The following is an 18603-nucleotide window of genomic DNA, read 5'->3' on the forward strand; positions in this document are numbered from 1 at the left end:
AAATATATATATATATATATATATCCAATACAGTAGAATACTATACACCAATGTGAAAGGATGATATATATCTACAGCTATTAATATGGAAGAATTTCCAAACATATTTATGATTTTAAAAGGTATGTTGCAAAATAATATATACTACTATGATCCAGGTTTTTCTATATATGCAAAAAGAAAAGTCTGGAATGATTTTTCAGAAACACTAATGGGAGTTGTTCCTTAATAACTATTAAAATCTAAACCGAATAAATGAAAAGCAGCATCATTCAAATGGATAAATACATTCAACTTCGAACATCTCCTGTATCTCCCTTTTCAAAGGTCAGCCAGATACTTCAAAACCTAATAGTTTTTCATTTCTGACCACAGTTCTCATAAGCATAAGTTAGAAAATTATCTACCATTTTGTAAAGATCAAACCATCTCTTTTGACTAGATACTAAAATTACATACCTTTAATAAATTTGACATTAATAAAGAAAAATAAAGCTACCTGTTTTGCCATTATATCATGAAAAAATACTAACTTACGCTTCAGAAATATTTTCCAGTAGTTTGCATTGGCATTTTATAAAACTAGGTTGAAATCAATGTAAATGTTAAGACACATTAAAAAATGATGAATGACTTAGTAACTGTGATCAAATACATTTAATATATTTTTATTACCTTGGCTTTAACAAATTGGACTATTGGACCAAGTTCTGATACTACTTGATTTCCCACATGAATAAAAGGTACTTTACCTGTTGAGAGAAAAAAAAGTATTTATAAAAATTCTTCCAGTATGTTAAAGTTTGTGATAATTAAAGAAAATTAACACAAAACTCAGATATTTATAAATAGGGATTTCATAAAACTGTAACTTCTGAAAATTTTTGTCAGATGTGTATATTAAATTCTGTAAGTTTTTAAACTGATTACTAACCAACTTTAGAAAAAAAGAACAGGTAAATTCATTTCTATAGTTCTCACTTAGATGTAACAGATCACACAACATTCTCTTTTCAGAGCCAACACGAACATACCACCATACAGCAGCAAACACTAATTATCCAAATTACATGAACCAAGCCAGGACACTGGTACATGACCACTGATATATTTCAAAGAAATTTAGCTAAGCTTTCTTTTGAGAGTACAGTGAATCAATCTATATTGTAAACTACATTTAAAAAATCTTTTTACATCTTTTATGTCTCTGATACCGAGATCAACATTTTAAGCAGGTAATTGTACAGTAATCTCTTTGACTCAAAATAGCAAGAATTAAAAGAAATAACAATCTTTGAAGGCATGCTAGTTGGTGAGTTGTAATACAGAGTAATGTTCCCAACATGTGGGAAAAAATGATAGTATGTTTATAAAAACTAGCTTCTATAGACAAATATCACATTAAAAAAGAAATATTTCACTTTAACAAATACTAATACTTGATGGAATTATTAGAGATGAGAGAACAAAATAATCTCCCAATAGCAAGAAGGGTCTATCCAAATGCTAAAGAATGAAACCTGCTGTCAGACCTAGTTCAAACAGAGTTCACACTACCAGCAGGCTTCTTCCTGTTCCTCTTCAATAGATGCACTCCTCTCTGGCTCAGTCAGCCTGGGGGTAATGGATGAAGTACACAGCCCTAACAAAAGCTTCAACTGCATCCATAGGACAACATGCATTACAAAGAGAAGGCAGGCCTTTTGGAACACAACTCAATAGATGTATTGAGAAGGTATTTCCATGTTGCCAATTCTGCATTCCTTCCTTCTACTGCTTTATAAATCTTGCAAAAAAAAAAAAAAAAAAAAAAATTATCTGGGTAAGCATTAGGCCATATTGCTTTCTTAACTTGGGATAAAATCTTTGTTAACTACTATACTACCAGAATTATTACAGGTCCCTTGAGATCAAATGATCTGAGAATGAAAACTATTTAGTACCTAGACTAAAGAGTATTTGGGGTATAATATTTTAGAGCAAAGCATATTCCTCATTTTAATGATCAGTTTCAGGTTCTTGGAAAACAGGGTTTGTATTTTATTTTCTTAAAAGTACACTGAGTATTGTCAATTCTGAAGCAAAAGAAGTGTGGATAGTCAACTGAGTATTCATCTTATATATCTCTAAATATAAAGAGATATATAAAAACAAAGACAACAAATTAGAATTGAATAATGTTTTCTGTCACTAGCCTGCTTAATGAAAATGGAGCCAATGTTATATCCTTATTATTGCAGGTATTAGGCAAAAACACAGTAAGACAGTTATTTTCTGGTACCAATCAAAGGTCATATAAGAAAAGTAAGGGCTTTGTTTCCCATTTTAGACAGAATAAACACTTTTAAAATTTCTATTCTAAAGAAAGCAAGAATATGTTGCCAAACAAGTTGGCAGATTCAAAGAATGCAAGAAATAGGACCTTGGATGTCATCTAATCCGACTACCTTGTATTACAGATTAAGTCACTGAGGCTCAGAGAAGTGACATTTCTCAAGGAAATAGTTAATATGTGACAAAGTCACAGAAGGTTTAGTTGAAGATTTCCTACCTCTTTAGGAAATAAGAGTTTAAGTCAACTGGTCTTCTGACTATTCCATGCTCTCTGCTTTAAAAATCTGCCACAAGATCAAAGAAGCAAATACAATAAAAAACATTTCCCTGATCACCTCAAATCATTAAATGAAAGAGAATACCAATCTGAGATATAAAATTTAAACATCTTAGTAGAAAGTGCCATTTTCATCTACCTATAGGCGACTCCTATGAAAGAATGTATATTTTTGTATGTCTCTAAAATATTTATCTGTTTGTCTTTCACACAGTCTAATAAAAAGGAAATTGATATCTACTTAAGTGACAGTAAGTATAGTAATTTTAGGAAACAGGTGGATAAACTATATGATTTCTCACTTGCCAAAGATCTGAACTTTAGTATTAGATTACTAACCTTTTTACACAAATATACAAATTCTTTTTGTATGACTACATAGAGGAAAACGATGCACAGAACACAGTATAACTTATTTCACCAGAATTCTGTAGTTCCTAAAATTTGTGTATAAAACCAACACAAAATGAGTCAATGAATGCCCTCCAAGAATCTAAAATATGTTTACATTTACAAGCCTAGAAATTATTTTATGGAAATGTTTTCTAAAAGCATATTCATAAACCTCTAAAACCAGGTATTTATATAAAAGAATATTCAGTATGTACAGAAGGACATCAATTCAAAGATATGATACAAGAATGAGTTAATAGATAGTTCATTCATACCTTTTTAACAATTTCTGCCACCCCTTAAAAACTTAAGGTGGAAAAAAAAAAGATTCAAGGCACAAGTCACTGCAATAAATTATCATAACCAAACAGAATGTCTTCCCACATAAAAAAGCAATGTTCCGCTTATACCGAATCAGTATCCTTAATAATTTATTCAAAAAGGAGTAATTTTACTAATTGCTCAACAAAACCATATGAAGCAATAATCATCGCATGATAATTCATATATAACATTTATTTACTCAGCTTGTAGCCAGCATTTTTACATTAAAAATTCTTTGAATCATTATTTAAAAAGTACTAATCTCTGACATAAAGATAATACGATTTTTAAAATAGGAAGGCTAATGTATTCAAAACCGTGTTAAAAATTAAGCATTAAAAAAAATAACTAGAAACCAAAAACATTCAGTGATGACTTCAAGATCTAATGACAAATTAATTTGTCTACAATCTCTCTTCTTCCACCTGTATTATGGGAGAATCTAATTTAGAAAGACGTGTTGAATAATAAATGGATTCATTATGACTAAAATTTGTTTTCTCAACAGGAAAGTCTTATGTACATTAAGACTAGGGAAATCTGAGATCATGTATTTCCTTAACATTTACTATTTAAAATAATTCCCTTACTATTAAAACCATTTCCACACGTCAGTAACCATCTCTGATCACAGCTGAAATGAACAGATATGCCAACCCCAAGATTGTCAAATTTGCAATTGTTACTTTCTAAAACCATGGAAAGATTCTTCAAAGGGTAAACAAAAAAATCAGACATTTTAACATGTAGATACAAACTGGACTATCACTATAATTTTATCACTCCATAATATTAACAGAGAAGAAAAAAAACACACTTACCAGACGGAGACATATATTCTGCATTTGCCCTACAAACTACTTTGATAGGCAAGTTACACATTTGCAAAAAGGCCTGTAAATCAAGATACATACAATAAGCCCAGTAAAAGCATATGCATGATTGAACAGAAATTTTTACGCATTTCTTTTCTAAACTGAATAGTTTCATACTACAAAACTCTATTAGAAAACAATGAACCAGTTGAAAGTGAAGGATTTGTTTTCCAAACAAAAAAAAATGTCATTTCACTATTTAAAAATCAGTATGATTTAGACATCAGTAAATATATGAAACTTAAAGTATGTATGCATACCTAAGGAATAAAATGTAAATTATCCACATTTATGTTACTGTATTAGTTTATGTAAACCAGCAATACTATAGATTGCTTTAATTTTCTTAAGTAGATGACTGAAGTCCAAATTTTATAAGCTATTAATTGCTTCATTCCACTATTTTCTATAGGATCATCATCTTACTCATTTTAGAATAAAACTCAAAATACTATCTCTGCTACCTCAAAGTTCTCTCCAGCAATACTCTGTATTCCAACAGGTAGCTTCTGTGCTCACTAATTCACTTTTTAAAGACTTAAATTGTTTATCTTTGTTCATAGTTACAAAATGTTATAAGCAATTTTAAATGTCTAATAATAAGGGTATGGGTAAAATCAATTATAGTACAATCCAAACTATGGAATGCTATACCAACCAATTTTAAAACTCATGCTTTAGAACGAATTTTTAACCCATCAAGAAAAATGTGCTTAAAAAAAATTTTTTCAAGAAAAAAATGTACACATTATAATATTTAAGTAAAAATGCAAAAACTCTATTACTAGATCACACTAATTCATTTTTAAATGTTTTCTTAAGCACCAGTGAAACTCTGCCAGGCCCCACTGTTTTTACAATACTCAACGTTCACTCCCTTTGTTCTCTCTTCTATGACTCCTTGGCTTCTTTTCTCTACTTACAAAATTTACTGTGTTCATTTCTATAAATCATTCAGTTATCTTCAATTGGGAGTTCATAAGTTGCAATGTGTTCTAATTACCACATACAGATTGGAAGACAAACCTTTTATCTATTTTGAAATTGAAAGTACTATAACTAGCTGTCAAAATAAGATAAATTAATAAATTAACAAGGATATTATTTATCATTTTACTCACAGAGATTTCTCATAGGTTTATTATAATTCCTTCCTCAGCTCTAGATCAGAAATAAGTATTAAGACTCTTGTTAAGTGTTAAGGGTACAATACAGTGATAATATCTTCTACAAAGAACTCCATTTACCCAAAAGTATGTCAATTCTCTTCTGTTTTCTCAAAACTCCAGTCCTTTAGAGATGCCTGCCTCCAAAAATAAATCCCACATGAGTCTGATTCCCCCGCTAATTACATCCTCTGATTCTTACATTGCTCTGTAACTTATGTATGCATGTCTGATCTCCCCAAGTAAATGGAATCTCTTAGAAAACCAAGCGGGAGATTTCTAAGTTTTTTTTGCAATTCTGTTCTCCTCCCCCCAATCTCCCTCATTTTCCCACAATTAACCTTTCATAGTGCACTACTTATAATAAGCAATATTGTTTACTGATTGAGCCATTCAAAGCTCCCAAGAGCTTATCATGGCAGAGGCTGTTATTCTTGCTACATATGTTCTCCCCTTTCCCTACAGTGGTAGAAACTACATCTGCACACAAGGCTGCCTAAAATAAAAACTTATTTTCCGGGCTCCCTTATAACTGGGTATGGCCAACTGGACTAAAAGTTCTGGACAACTGCTGGGAAGTTTCTTTAAAAGGGGAAAATATCTCCTCTTTTTCCTCCCTGTTGACTAGAATGTAAAAAGGATGGCTATAGCTATAGCAGCCAAACAGAACCAGGAAGTAGCAGTTGAGTGTTGGAAATGGTAGAGCAACGAGAGTAAAGGGGCCTAGGTTCCTGATAATCACGTAGTCACCTAACCTGGATTACCCAAGTTTGTACGAGAAGTGAACTATCTTTTTAAGCTACCACTATATTGGGTTTCTGTCACTCACTGCCAAACCTGATCTTAATTAATTCACCTACAGTTATGATTTCTAAGTTTAAACACCATCCTGCCCCACCAGAAGTTGATTCTTCTGTGTCTAAGTGGAAACTAACAGTCCTCTAAAACCTATAACCAGTGATTCCAATTCATAGCAATAATAGTGAGCTTCCTGACTGACCCACAAAGATAGGATAGGGTGGTGATTCTCAAACTTCAGCATGCATCAAAATCATGTCAAAGCATGGCTTGTAAGGAAAGAATTAGAGAAAATGAATATAAACAGTTCTTTCAAAAAGCCAGGATCAGAAAAAAAGGAAGAAAGGGAGGAGAAGGGTTGCCTCCCTTCTATTACATATGAAGAAGTGGAGCTTATTAAAACACAAAGAGAAAAAAATAACAGAGATAGGCTGAAATTACATAAAACAAGTGAAATAACTGATATACAAGATCCATGTGGCCAGGAGCAGTGGCTCACACCTATAATCTCTCAGCACTTTTGGGGAGGCCAAGGCAAAAGGATCACTTGAGGCCAGGAGTTCAAGACCACCTTAGAAAACATAGGGAGAATCCATTCCTACAAAAAAGTTTAAAAAACTGGCTGGGCATGGTGGTGCACACCTTTAGTCTCAGTTACTCAAGAGGCTGAGGTGGGAGGACTGCTTGAACCTGGGAGGTCAAGGCTGCAGTAAGCCATGATCACACCACTGCACTCCAGCCTGTGCAATACAATGAGACCCTGTCTCAAAAAAAAAAAAAAAAAAAAAAAAATAGGTAAAAAAGGAGGAAATAGGACCTTAGCTGGAGAGATCTGTTTTTTTCAGAACAGGACACTTTTTCCACTGTAATGCAAGAGGTGGTGGGGAATCAGTGATGATGACTGCAAGTTGATACGAAAGAACAAGAATGTGAGTGCTCGTATTTTATGAAATGGAAGGAGAAATCATTTGCTGAGAATGAGAAACTAAGAAGGGATTGAGGCCTTCAGTAGAACAAAAAAAGAGTTTGAAATAACTGTTTAATATATCTTCTCAAAGGCCTGAATAATATTCAACTGTTAACAATAATAATACTGTATAAAATAGTAAATATAGTATATTTTGCTAAACTACATGCATAGTGGTAACTATGCTAATTAATATTCCAAAAATATTGTATTTCACTTAAAATAGAAGCAGAAGTGTAATGTTCTGCAATCAAACCTATGCTTCTTTTTTTTGAGACAGAATTTCACTCTGTCGCCCAGGCTGGAGTGTAGTGGCACAATCTCAGCTCAATGCAACCTTCAACTCCCAAAATCCATGCTTCTTAGTCCCATGCTTTTTATTTTTTTATAAATACTAACTGACAATTTTACCAATTAAATGACACTCAACTTACTACAGACCTCAACTGATAACATAATTCTAGTTAGCCAATTAATCTGTAGTTCACAAGAAAGTTTGATGTCACAAAGCATTTTCATCCAAACTTTAAAAATGCAAAACTGGGCCAGTCCCAGAGCTTCCAGAGGCCAAGGAGGGAGGATTCCTTGAGGCCGAGAGTTCAAGACTAGTCTGGGAAACATAGCAAGAGTTTCTCTCTACAAAAATTTTTTTTAATTAGCAGCACAGGCCGGGCGCAGTGGCTCATGCCTATAATTCCAGGAGGCCGAGGCGAGAGGATCATGAGGTCAGGAGTTTGAGACCAGCCTGGCCAACATGGCCAACTCTGACTCTACTAACAATACAAAAATTAGCCGGGCGTGCATGCCTATAGTCCCAGCTACTCAGAAGGTTGAGGCAGGAGAATCACTTGAACCCGGGAGACAGAGGTTGCAGTGACCTGAGGTCATACCACTGCACTCCAGCCTGGGTGACAGAGCAAGACTCTGTCTCAAAACAAAACAAACAAACAAAAAAATTAGCAGCACTGTGGTGGCAGGCACCTACAGTCCCAGCTACTTGTGGAAGCTATGGTAGGAGGATAGCTTGAGCTCAATAATTCAAGGTGAGCTATGATCATGCAAAAAAAAAAAAAAAAAAAGCAAAACCAAAACATTACCATGACTATTTTCAATAATATAAAAACTCTAAAACAATAGCAAGGTTTGGTTCAAACAGTATTTCCCCTTTCTCTTGAAAGATGGAAGAAAACACTGGAGAGGCTCACTTTCACCTTCCACTTTGACTTTCAATATCTTATCAGCACACAAAAATACTCCAAATAACTGGCATGGCACACTCACCTAAAACATATCCTCTTTTCAATTCAGAAATAGCAATCTGCATATTTTATTCTTATGGAAGTCAAAGAAAATGTATTTCAAATTATAATAATGAATAATGAACTTGAAACAACTCAGCTAACTCTTATTCCTCGGTTGAATACTTTATTCCAAACTAATTTAAATGAATAACAGCATAAAATAATTTGAATAAAACACTTAGCACATCCTATCAGAGTAATGTTTTATAACTATGCTGTCCAATATGGCAGCCACTAGTCACAAGTGGCTCCTTAATTAATGTTTGAATAAAATTTTAAATTCAGTTCCCTAGTCACACTAGCCACATTTCCAGTGCTCAACAGGCACATATGGCTAGTGGCTACTGTATTTATTGAACAGTCCAGATTCAGAACACTTCCATCATCACAGTGTGATGTGATGATGTCTATCAGATAGCATGGATATATAACAACAGTAATCAGTACATAAAGGAGACCTTAGCAAGAGAAGCTAACATCATCTGAAAGTGATTATACCAAACATTATTTTTAAAAACCTGCATGATAGCACAGAGTCCAAAAATCCTGCAAGTGATACAATCAACTTTTGATGATGGTGACACATTAAATACCATATTTCCAATTTCTGAGAAAATATAAAGATTACTCATTTGCTGAGCAACTCAAATTGTTAAAATGATGAGGCAAATGTATTAATATGTGAAAACTAAGAACTGAAGAATGCATTAAAACTGCACCCATATTTTATATATAGTGAGTACCTGGTAGGAAATTTCTTAAATGCACACATATGTATATGCACACAGAACATAATTGCCTGTACCTGATTTCTAAGACCCTGAAATTTAATCAGCTTGATGTAGTTTCAACATATCGAATACATTAATTGAATTCATAACATCTAAAAATTCACTTGAAAGGGTAGGGTGTCAGGGGTAGGGTTTTTTACTTTAAAAAAATTGAAAGAAAAAAAAACTATTACCAGATCATCAATAACTGGTTAAACATGAAGGACTAAACTTACACATTTATCTCTGCAACCTTTAAAAAAACTCTATTAAAATAACAATGAAGAAACAGAAAAGGTGTACACCCAGAAAAACATAAAGAATAGCAGAGGAGACAAAAGCAGACCAAAGACGTCAACCCATTTTTCTAAGATGGAAAGCAGACTTAGCAGGGCAGAGGAAGCTGAAACCTAAGAGTTTGCACAGTAGAAAATCAATACATTTGCATCACAGAAACTAGAAAGATTCCAAAATTGGAAGCACCAAGTAACACAGAAGGCAGAGGTGAGATATAGGACAGCAAATAAAGGATTGGATGAAAGTCTACCTAAGCATCAGACAATTAGCCCTCCCCCAGTCTAGCAGAAGAGAAAGATTTATTCTTTGGAGAAACTGAACTAGAGGGAGCCAAACAGCAGAGGGCACTGGGTGAGGTGTCACTCTGAAAGAGGCAAAGTTAAAGGTAAGTATACATACTGAACAAGATTCACACAGGATACCTCTCCCTCTCAGCTCCCAAACGTAGGATATCACTCCAGGATATCTCTCTAGAGAAAAGAAATCTACATATTGATGGTTTTATTGGGGGGGGGGTTGGCTAGGAGTAGTGAGTAACAAAAATGACCTCTCAATATGTAATCAACCTACAGTGACAGCCACATGTCAAAAAGTCCCTCATCTCTTTAGCCTTACTCTTAACTATAAATTGTTAGCAGAGATCAACAGATACTTGAGGAAAGCCTCAAACAAAATATAGAGCCAAAACAAACCACAGAAAAAGGAACTGGCAAACAAAACTGCAAAGAGCAAGACAACTTCACAGAAAAATTATAATGGCGAATATTTACTGAGCACTTACTATATGCCAAGTACTTCCACAAGAACTTTACCCTATAAGGTATGTACAAGTATCACTATCTTAAGATGAGAAAAAAGAACAGAGATCAGGGTGTAGAGGGAGGGAGGGAGGGAGAGAAAAAAGGAAAAGGGAAAAAAGGAAGGAAAGAAGTTATGTGCCTGGTACATAACAGGCAGATAATGACTACCAGATGAATAAATAAATGAACATATGAAAATGTAAACAATAATGTCTAGTTTTAGTCATGTGAATTTTTTAAAACAAAGCAACAGAAACTTCTGAAAATAAAAGTGTTGTTTTTTTTTTTAAAAAAAGACACTTAGTCAAAATCCAAAACACCATTCATAGTCAACCACTGGTTGTAATATACAATTAATGTGACCTTTTGAGGGCACTTTGGTAAGGTCTACCAAAATTCTATATGTACATATCCTTGAACTAGAAATGCTATTGCTATAAGTATATAATATGAACATATATGTACAAAATTATACAAGATATGTGTAAGGATATTCACACTTAAGCTCTATTTATAACAGCAAAATAATAACAACAGCTTGATACCTATCAATAAAAGACTGGTTAAAACAAATTGTAATGCATCCATCAACGGAATATTTATAGCCTTCAAAAAAGAATAAGGTTGGCTAGGCAAGGTGGCTCACACCAGTAATCCCAGCACTTTGGGAGGCTGAAGCAGGCTGATCACTTGAGCCCAGGAGTTCAATCAAGACCAGCCTGGGCAACATGGCAAAATCCCATCTCAACTAAAAACACAAAAAAATGGACAAGCATGACGGTGTTTGCCTGTATTCCCAGCTACGTGGGAGGCTGAGGTGGGAGAATCACCTAAGCCCAGGAGGTTGAGGCTGTAGTAAGCCATGATCACACCACTGCACTCTAGCCTGGGTGATGGGCATAAGACCTTGTCAAAACAAAAATCAAACAAACAAACAAACAAATAAACAAATAAAACCCCAAAAACTAAAGAGTAAGGTTGTTCCTCAACTGGATTTCTTACACTAAATTCCAAAAGACATTTCTCCTCTGGACTCTCTAATAAGGGCTACTGAATTGCATAAGATGACATAACGCCAAATGCAAAATTGCTTTTCATGAGGCTGTTTCTTTTAACCACCTAGAGCAAAACATTAAAACATAGTTCAAAAAGGCCTACAAAGGCTATCTGGTCCACTATGAAACTTCCTGGTGAGGTAACTTGCCAAAAGACATAACTTTGAGTACCTACAAAAATAAATTCAATACATATATACTGAGCATCCACTATGTATCAAGGACTGCCCTAGCTACTGGGACAAGCAGGCAACATAAAGTCTCAGTCTTTATGGAGTTTACATCACAATGGAGACAGATAACAAGCAAATAAACCAGAAAATATGCATGGTAATTCCTGCTACTTAGAAATACAAAGCAGTGTAAAGGTATGGCTATTAAATATAGCGTAGTCAGATAAGGGCTAATAAGGTAACATTTGACCATAAACCTAAGAAAGTTAGGGAGCAAGCCATGCAGATATCTAAGGGGAGAACAGTCCAAGTTTAAAGGCCTGAAGCAGGCTTGTGCTTCATCTATGTTTCAGCAACAGTTAACAAGACCAGTATGACTATGTGGGAGTAAGGAAGTGAGTACTAAGAGATCGGATCAGAGAGGCAACCAAAAATATCATGTAGGACGTTATAGGTAATTGTGAGGTCTTTGGCTTCTACTGAGTGAGACAAGAAATCATTAGAAGGTGTTGAGCTGGGGATTGCCGTAATCTAACTGAACACTTCAAAGGACACAACTATAGAGAAATTAGACTGTTGAGAGTAGAACCACTGAAGCAGGAGAACGAATTAGGAAGCTTTTGTAATGATCCATGCAAGATATGATGGTGGCCTGGACCAGGGTGGGAGTAATGAAAGTGATACGTCACATTCTAGCTATATTTTTAAGGGAGGATCAAGAAGTTTTGCTGATAACTTGATGTGGATATAGGAAAAGAACTCCAAAAATGACTAAAAGTTTCTGGCATAAACAACTAGAAAGATGGAACTGGTATTTACCAAGCTAGGAAAAACTGTGAGGTGAGCAGGTTTTGGTGGAAGGAAGGGGACCTACAAGTCTTTAGATTGTCGTCTCTAATTATCACTTTTTGGATAGACTTCTGACGAGAAACGAATAGCAGACAACTCTACTCTTCTTTCAAAGGCCTAGAATTGCTAAGAGTACAGCCATGTGCTTTGAAAACCGGATAAGCAGGTTCTATTAAAAATTTGAGAAGCCCAATCCTCAAGGCCACCCAACCTCTTTTGTGCACACAACTGACAAAAGTGCCTACAAATGTACATAATACTATCTGTTAGCACTTCCTGCAGGTATGATACTTATCAAGGTGTTAAGAAATGAGAAGAACTACAGATGTCAGGCAGAATAAAAATATAATCAAGGATCGTCTTCATCTTTGGTCTTTTCTGCTTCCTGCATCTATAGCCTACCAAGTTTAAAAACTGAAAAGTCAATTTAACGTCTTGGTTAAATGAGAAGCTTTAAGAAGCTAAGAAGTTGTTCCATAAGAGCAGTATGATCTTCTGAAAATTTACTGAGAAGTTACACATGAAGGAACCACTGTTCGCTTGAATCGTTTAAAATCTCAGTAACTATGGCCCAATCTTCAGGATGTCAAAAGTAAGCATGGAGGTCTTATAATTAATAAAATCAGGTAAACAGAATAACATTAATGTGCAAATCAACAAAACATCTTAAATATTATACATATCTAATTTCAAGTCTTCAATCCCAAATATACTAATAATATCCCAGAAAGAAATGCTGCAGGAAATCAGTGAAACTAAATGTAAAGCCAAAAAGTAACCCAATTCTTTGTTTTTTTTGAGACGGAGTCTCGCTCTGTCGCCCAGGCTGGAGTGCGGTGGCCGGATCTCGGCTCACTGCAAGCTCCGCCTCCCGGGTTTACGGCCATTCTCCCGCCTCAGCCTCCCGAGTAGCTGGGGACTACAGGCCCCGCACCTCGCTCCGGCTATTTTTTTGTATTTTTTAGTAGAGACGGGGTTTCACCATGTTAGCCAGGATTGGTGTCGATCTCGCCTGACCCTCGGGAGCGCCGCACTCGGATCCTCCCAAAGTGCTGGGATTACAGGCTGTGAGGCCACCGCGCCGGCCAAGTAACCCAATTCTTTTCAGAAAAAAGGTAAATAAATTGGTTTGTTTTTTTGTTGTTCGTTTTTGTTTGTTTTTTTTTTTTTTGAGACAGAGTCTCGCTCTGTCACCCAGGCTGGAATGCAGCAGTGCAATCTCAGCTCACCATAACCTCTGCCTCCCAGGCTCAAGCAATTCTCATGCCTCAGCCTCCCAAGTAGGTAGGACTACAGGCATGTACCACTACACCCAGCTAATTTTTTGTATTTTTAGTAGAGATGGGGTTTTGTCATGTTGGCCAGGCTGGTGGTGAACTCTTGGCCTCAAGCGATCTGCCCGTCTTGGCATTCCAAAGTGCTGGGATTAGAGGCGTGAGCCACCACCACACCCAGCCCTAAATATGATGGTTTCTGACAGGAGTAAGGGAACAGACTCTACAACACTTTTTAAAATATCAAATATCCTTTGTTTTAACTGCATTAAAATAAAAAAAAAAGGCAATACACAGTTCAGAAAATGGTAAAAAGGGTTCAACGTGGTTGAATGGAAACAGTAAGCCTTGGTGGCTATTGTGCACAGGAATGATGCTGCCTCACTGAGATTTCTGTCCTTACCATCCTTTATTCTTACTTTCTGTTGCTGAGTCATAAACCCTACCACTCATGACTGGGCAACTACCAACACATTTTACTGATTAAGTACCCTAGCAGAATCTAATGGATCGTAACAGAGTGCAGATTTTAAAAGCAAGTTATCTAAATGAAAAAAAGACTAGAGTGAACATACATTTAAAAGAAGGAAATCCTCTGCATCAGTCTTAAGAATCAGTATAGAACAATAAGGCCAGGCACAGTGGCTCACGACTATAATCCCAGCACCTTGGGAAGTCAAGGCAGGTGGATTATTTGAAGTCAGGAGTTCAAGACCAGCTGGCCAAAATGGTGAAACCCCATCTCTACTAAAAATACAAAAATTAGCTGGGTGGTGGTGGTGCACACCTGTAATCTCAGCTACTTGGGAGGCTGAGGCGAGAGAATCACTTGAGCCTGGGAGATGGAGGTTGCAGTGAGCCAAGACTGCACCACTGCACTCCAGTCTGGGTAACAGAGTGAGACCCTATCTCCTTTAAAAAAAAAAAAAAAAAAGAATCAGTCTAGAACAATAAGAAGTTAATGAGCAGAATATCAGAGAGAGCTCTCTGGGTAGAATCCTGGGAAATGTTAGCTTGAGAAAGTACCTTTACCTCAGAAGTTTTCTCATTTCTAAATTAGACAATCAGGCAGATTAACTGAAGTTCTACATGTAAAAAACTATATACACTATCTGACACAGAGTAATTCAAAAAATATAAGGTATTATTATTAATAGTAGTAACAGCAATCATAATAATAAATACTCATTTGTTCATCTGCAAAGGAAGGAAGACCACAACCTCGGTGACTTCAAAAGAAAGCTGGCTTCATTTATTTTATTACCTTTTAATGTCTCCTTATGAGAAAAATTAAAATAATTACATACTATAATTTAATTGCATGTACTTCTATAAAATCAAAATACCAAGAGTGTGTACTGAGATAAAATTTCCAGAAAGGTGTTAAAAGAATAAAGGAAAATAACCAAAAGTACTTTTCTTTCTTTCTTTTTTTTTTTTTGAGATGGCGTTTCACTACTGTCGCCCAGGCTGGAGTGCAATGGTGCGATCTCAGCTCACTGAAACCTCCGCCTCACAGATTCAAGCGATTCTCTCACCTCAGCCTCACAAGTAGCTGGGATTATGGGCATTCCCCCGCCACCCCCCGGCTAATTTTTTGTATTTAGTAGAGATGGGGTTTCACCAGGTTGGACATGCTGGTCTCAAACTCCTGACCTTAGGTGATCCACCCGCCTCAGCCTCCCAAAGTGCTGGGATTACAGGCATGAGTCACCACGCCTGGCCCAATAGAACTTTTCAAAAGAATATTGAACATATGCTTTATGTTTTCAATATATATAATTATATAATATAATCTTTTCTAACAAAGCAAAAATGAGATATCTTAATATTGACATAAATGTTTATGAATAATTTTTAGAGTCATACACACTGATAAAACTGATAAATGAAGTGACAGAAGGACTCCATCCCGCAAGTATATATGGTTCATTAATATACATAGACAATGCCTATCTTGTTTACTACTTTAGTCCTCGGCATACAATAAAGTCTCAATAAACATTTGCTTGGCCGGGCGAGGTGGCTCAAGCCTGTAATCCCAGCACTTTGGGAGGCCGAGACGGGCGGATCATGAGGTCAGGAGATCAAGACCATCCTGGCTAACACGGTGAAACCCCGTCTCTACTAAAAAATACAAAAAAACTAGCCGGGCGAGGTGGCGGGCGCCTGTAGTCCCAGCTACTCGGGAGGCTGAGGCAGGAGAATGGCGTAAACCCGGGAGGCGGAGCTTGCAGTGAGCTGAGATCCGGCCACTGCACTCCAGCCTGGGCGGCAGAGCGAGACTCCATCTCAAAAAAAAAAAAAAAAAAAAAAACACTTGCTTAATGAACAAGTCATAGATATTCCTAAAATAAACGCAAACATACCTAAGTTCACAGAAAGCTAGTAAACTATAGCAAAAATTAGCATTTTGTAATTTTATGGGTTCAGAATTCACTGTTTTAAAAAGTTATATGTAACTCGTTAAGTTCAGAGATATTTTAAAAAATCAAGTTACAAATATCAGTAAGTTGATACTGCTTTAGAAAACAGTTACAGGAATTCAACTTAAAAACAGTAATGATCTGGCCCACAACCACAAGATGGCCAAACAGAAACAGCTCCAGTCTGCAGCTCCCAGCATGATCAACGCAGAAGATGGCTGATTTCTCCATTTCCAACTGAGGTACCTGGTTCATCTCACTGGGACTGGTTGGACAATGGGTGCAGCTCATGGAGGGCAAGCAGAAGCAGGGTGGGGCGTCACCTCACCCAGGAAGCGCAAGGGGTCAGGGGATTTCCCTTTCCTAGCCAAGGGAAGTCGTGACAGACTACCTGGAAAAACAGGACACTCCTGCCCAAATACTGTGCTCTTCCCAAGGTCTTAGCAACCAGCAGACAAGGTGATTCTCTCCCAGGCCTGGCTCGGCAGCTCCCACACCCACAGAACGTTGCTCACTGCTAGTGCAGCAGTCTGAGATCAATCTGTGTGAGACAGCCCCCTGGCTGGGGGAGGGGCGTCCACCATTGCTGAGGCTTGAGTAGGTAAACAAAGCCACCTGGAAGCTTGAACTTGGCAGAGCCCACCACAGCTCAACCAGGCCTACTGCCTCTACACTCCACCTCTGTGGGCAGGGCATAGCTGAACAAAAGGCAGCAGACAACTTCTGCAGACTTCAACGTCCCTGTCTGACAGCTCTGAAGAGAGCAGTGCTTCTCCCAGCACAGTGTCTGAGCTCTGAGAATGGACAGACTGCCTCCTCAAGTGGGTCCCTGACCCCCATGTAGCCTAACTCAGAGACACCTCCCTGTAGGGGCTGAAAGACACCTTATATACATGGGTGCCCCTCTGGGATGAAGATTCCCGAGGAAGGATCAGGCAGTAATATTTGCCGTTCTGCAGCCTCCTCTGGTGATACTCAAGCAAACAGGGTCTAGAGTGGACCTCTAGCAAACTCCAACAGATCTGCAGCTGAGGGACCTGACTGTTAGAAGGAAAACTAACAAACAGAAAGGAATAGCATCAACATCAACAAAAAGGTTATCTACGCCAAAACCCCATCTATAGGTCACCAACATCAAAGACCAAAGGTAGATAAAACCACAAAGATGGGGAGAAACCAGAGCAGAAAAGCTGAAAATTCTAAAAATCAGAGCACCTCTCCTCCCCCAAAGGATCGCAGCTCCTCGCCAGCAACGGAACAAAGCTGGACAGAGAATGACTTTCACAAGTTGACAGAAGTAGGCTTCAGAAAGTCAGTAATAACAAACTTCTCCGAGTTAAAGGAGCATGTTCGAACCCATCTCAAGGAAGCTAAAAACCTTGAAAAAAGGTTAGACAAATGGCTAACTAGAATAAACAGTGTAGAGAAGACCTTAAATGACCTGATGGAGCTGAAAACCATGGCATGAGAACTTTGTGATGCATGCACAAGCTTCAACAGCCGATTCAATCATGGAGAAGAAAGGGTATCAGTGATTGAAGATTAAATTAATGAAATAAAGCGAGAAGACAAGGTTAGAGAAAAAAGTGTAAAAAGAAATGACCAAAGCCTCCAAGAAATATGGGTCTATATGAAAAAACCAAATCTATGTTTGACTGGTGTACCTGAAAGTGATGGGGAGAATGGAACCAAGCTGGAAAACACTCTTGAGGATATTATCCAGGAGAACTTCCCCAACCTAGCAAGGCAGGCCAACATTCAAATTCAGGAAATACAAAGAACACCACANTACAAGACAAGAAATAACTAAGATCAGTGCAGAACTGAAAGAGATAGACACACAAAAAACCCTTAAAAACATCAATGAATCTAGGAACTGGTTTTGTGAAAAGATCAACAAAATTGATAGACCACTAGCAAAACTAATAAAGAAGAAAAGAGAGTAGAATCAAATGGACGCAATAAAAAAATGATAAAGGGGATATCACCAATCATCTCAAAGAAGTACAAACTACCATCAGAGAATACTATAAACACCTCCACGCAAATAAACTAGAAAATCTAGAAGAAATGGATAAATTGCTGGACACATACACACTTCCAACACTAAACCAGGAAGAAGTTGAATCTCCGAACACTAAACCAGGAAGAAGTTGAATCTCCGAATAGACCAACAACAGGCTCTGAAATTGAGGCAATAATTAATAGCCTACCAACCAAAAAAAGTCCAGGACCAGACAGATTCACAGCCGAACTCTACCAGAGCTACGAAGAGGAGCTGGTACCATTGCTTCTGAAACTACTCCAAACAGGGAATCCTCCCTAACTGATTTTATGAGGCCAACATCATCCTGATACCAAAGCCTGGCAGAGACACAACAAAAATAGAGAATTTTAGACCAATATTCCTGACGAACATCAATGCGAAAAATCCTCAATAAAATACTGGCAAACCGAATCCAGTAGCAGCACATCAAAACCTTATCCACCATAATCAAGTCGACTTCATCCCTGGGATGCAAGG

General features: G+C 37.0%; 1 protein-coding gene across 1 annotated transcript in view; it reads right to left on the reverse strand.

Moving 5' to 3' along the window:
* The window catches only part of MTX2 (metaxin 2), a 71284-nt gene that overhangs the window by 13679 nt on the left and 39002 nt on the right, over positions 1-18603 (reverse strand). Inside the window, exons 4-5 of the mRNA XM_017868298.1 lie at positions 4150-4222; positions 676-752 (exon numbers count right to left, since the gene is read on the reverse strand). Of these exons, the coding sequence (XP_017723787.1) occupies positions 676-752; positions 4150-4222 (150 nt within the window). The remainder of the gene's footprint in view (positions 1-675; positions 753-4149; positions 4223-18603) is intronic.

The sequence above is a fragment of the Rhinopithecus bieti genome, unplaced genomic scaffold, assembly GCF_001698545.2.
Source record: "Rhinopithecus bieti isolate Rb0 unplaced genomic scaffold, ASM169854v2 scaffold_3062, whole genome shotgun sequence".
Taxonomy (NCBI): domain Eukaryota; kingdom Metazoa; phylum Chordata; class Mammalia; order Primates; family Cercopithecidae; genus Rhinopithecus; species Rhinopithecus bieti.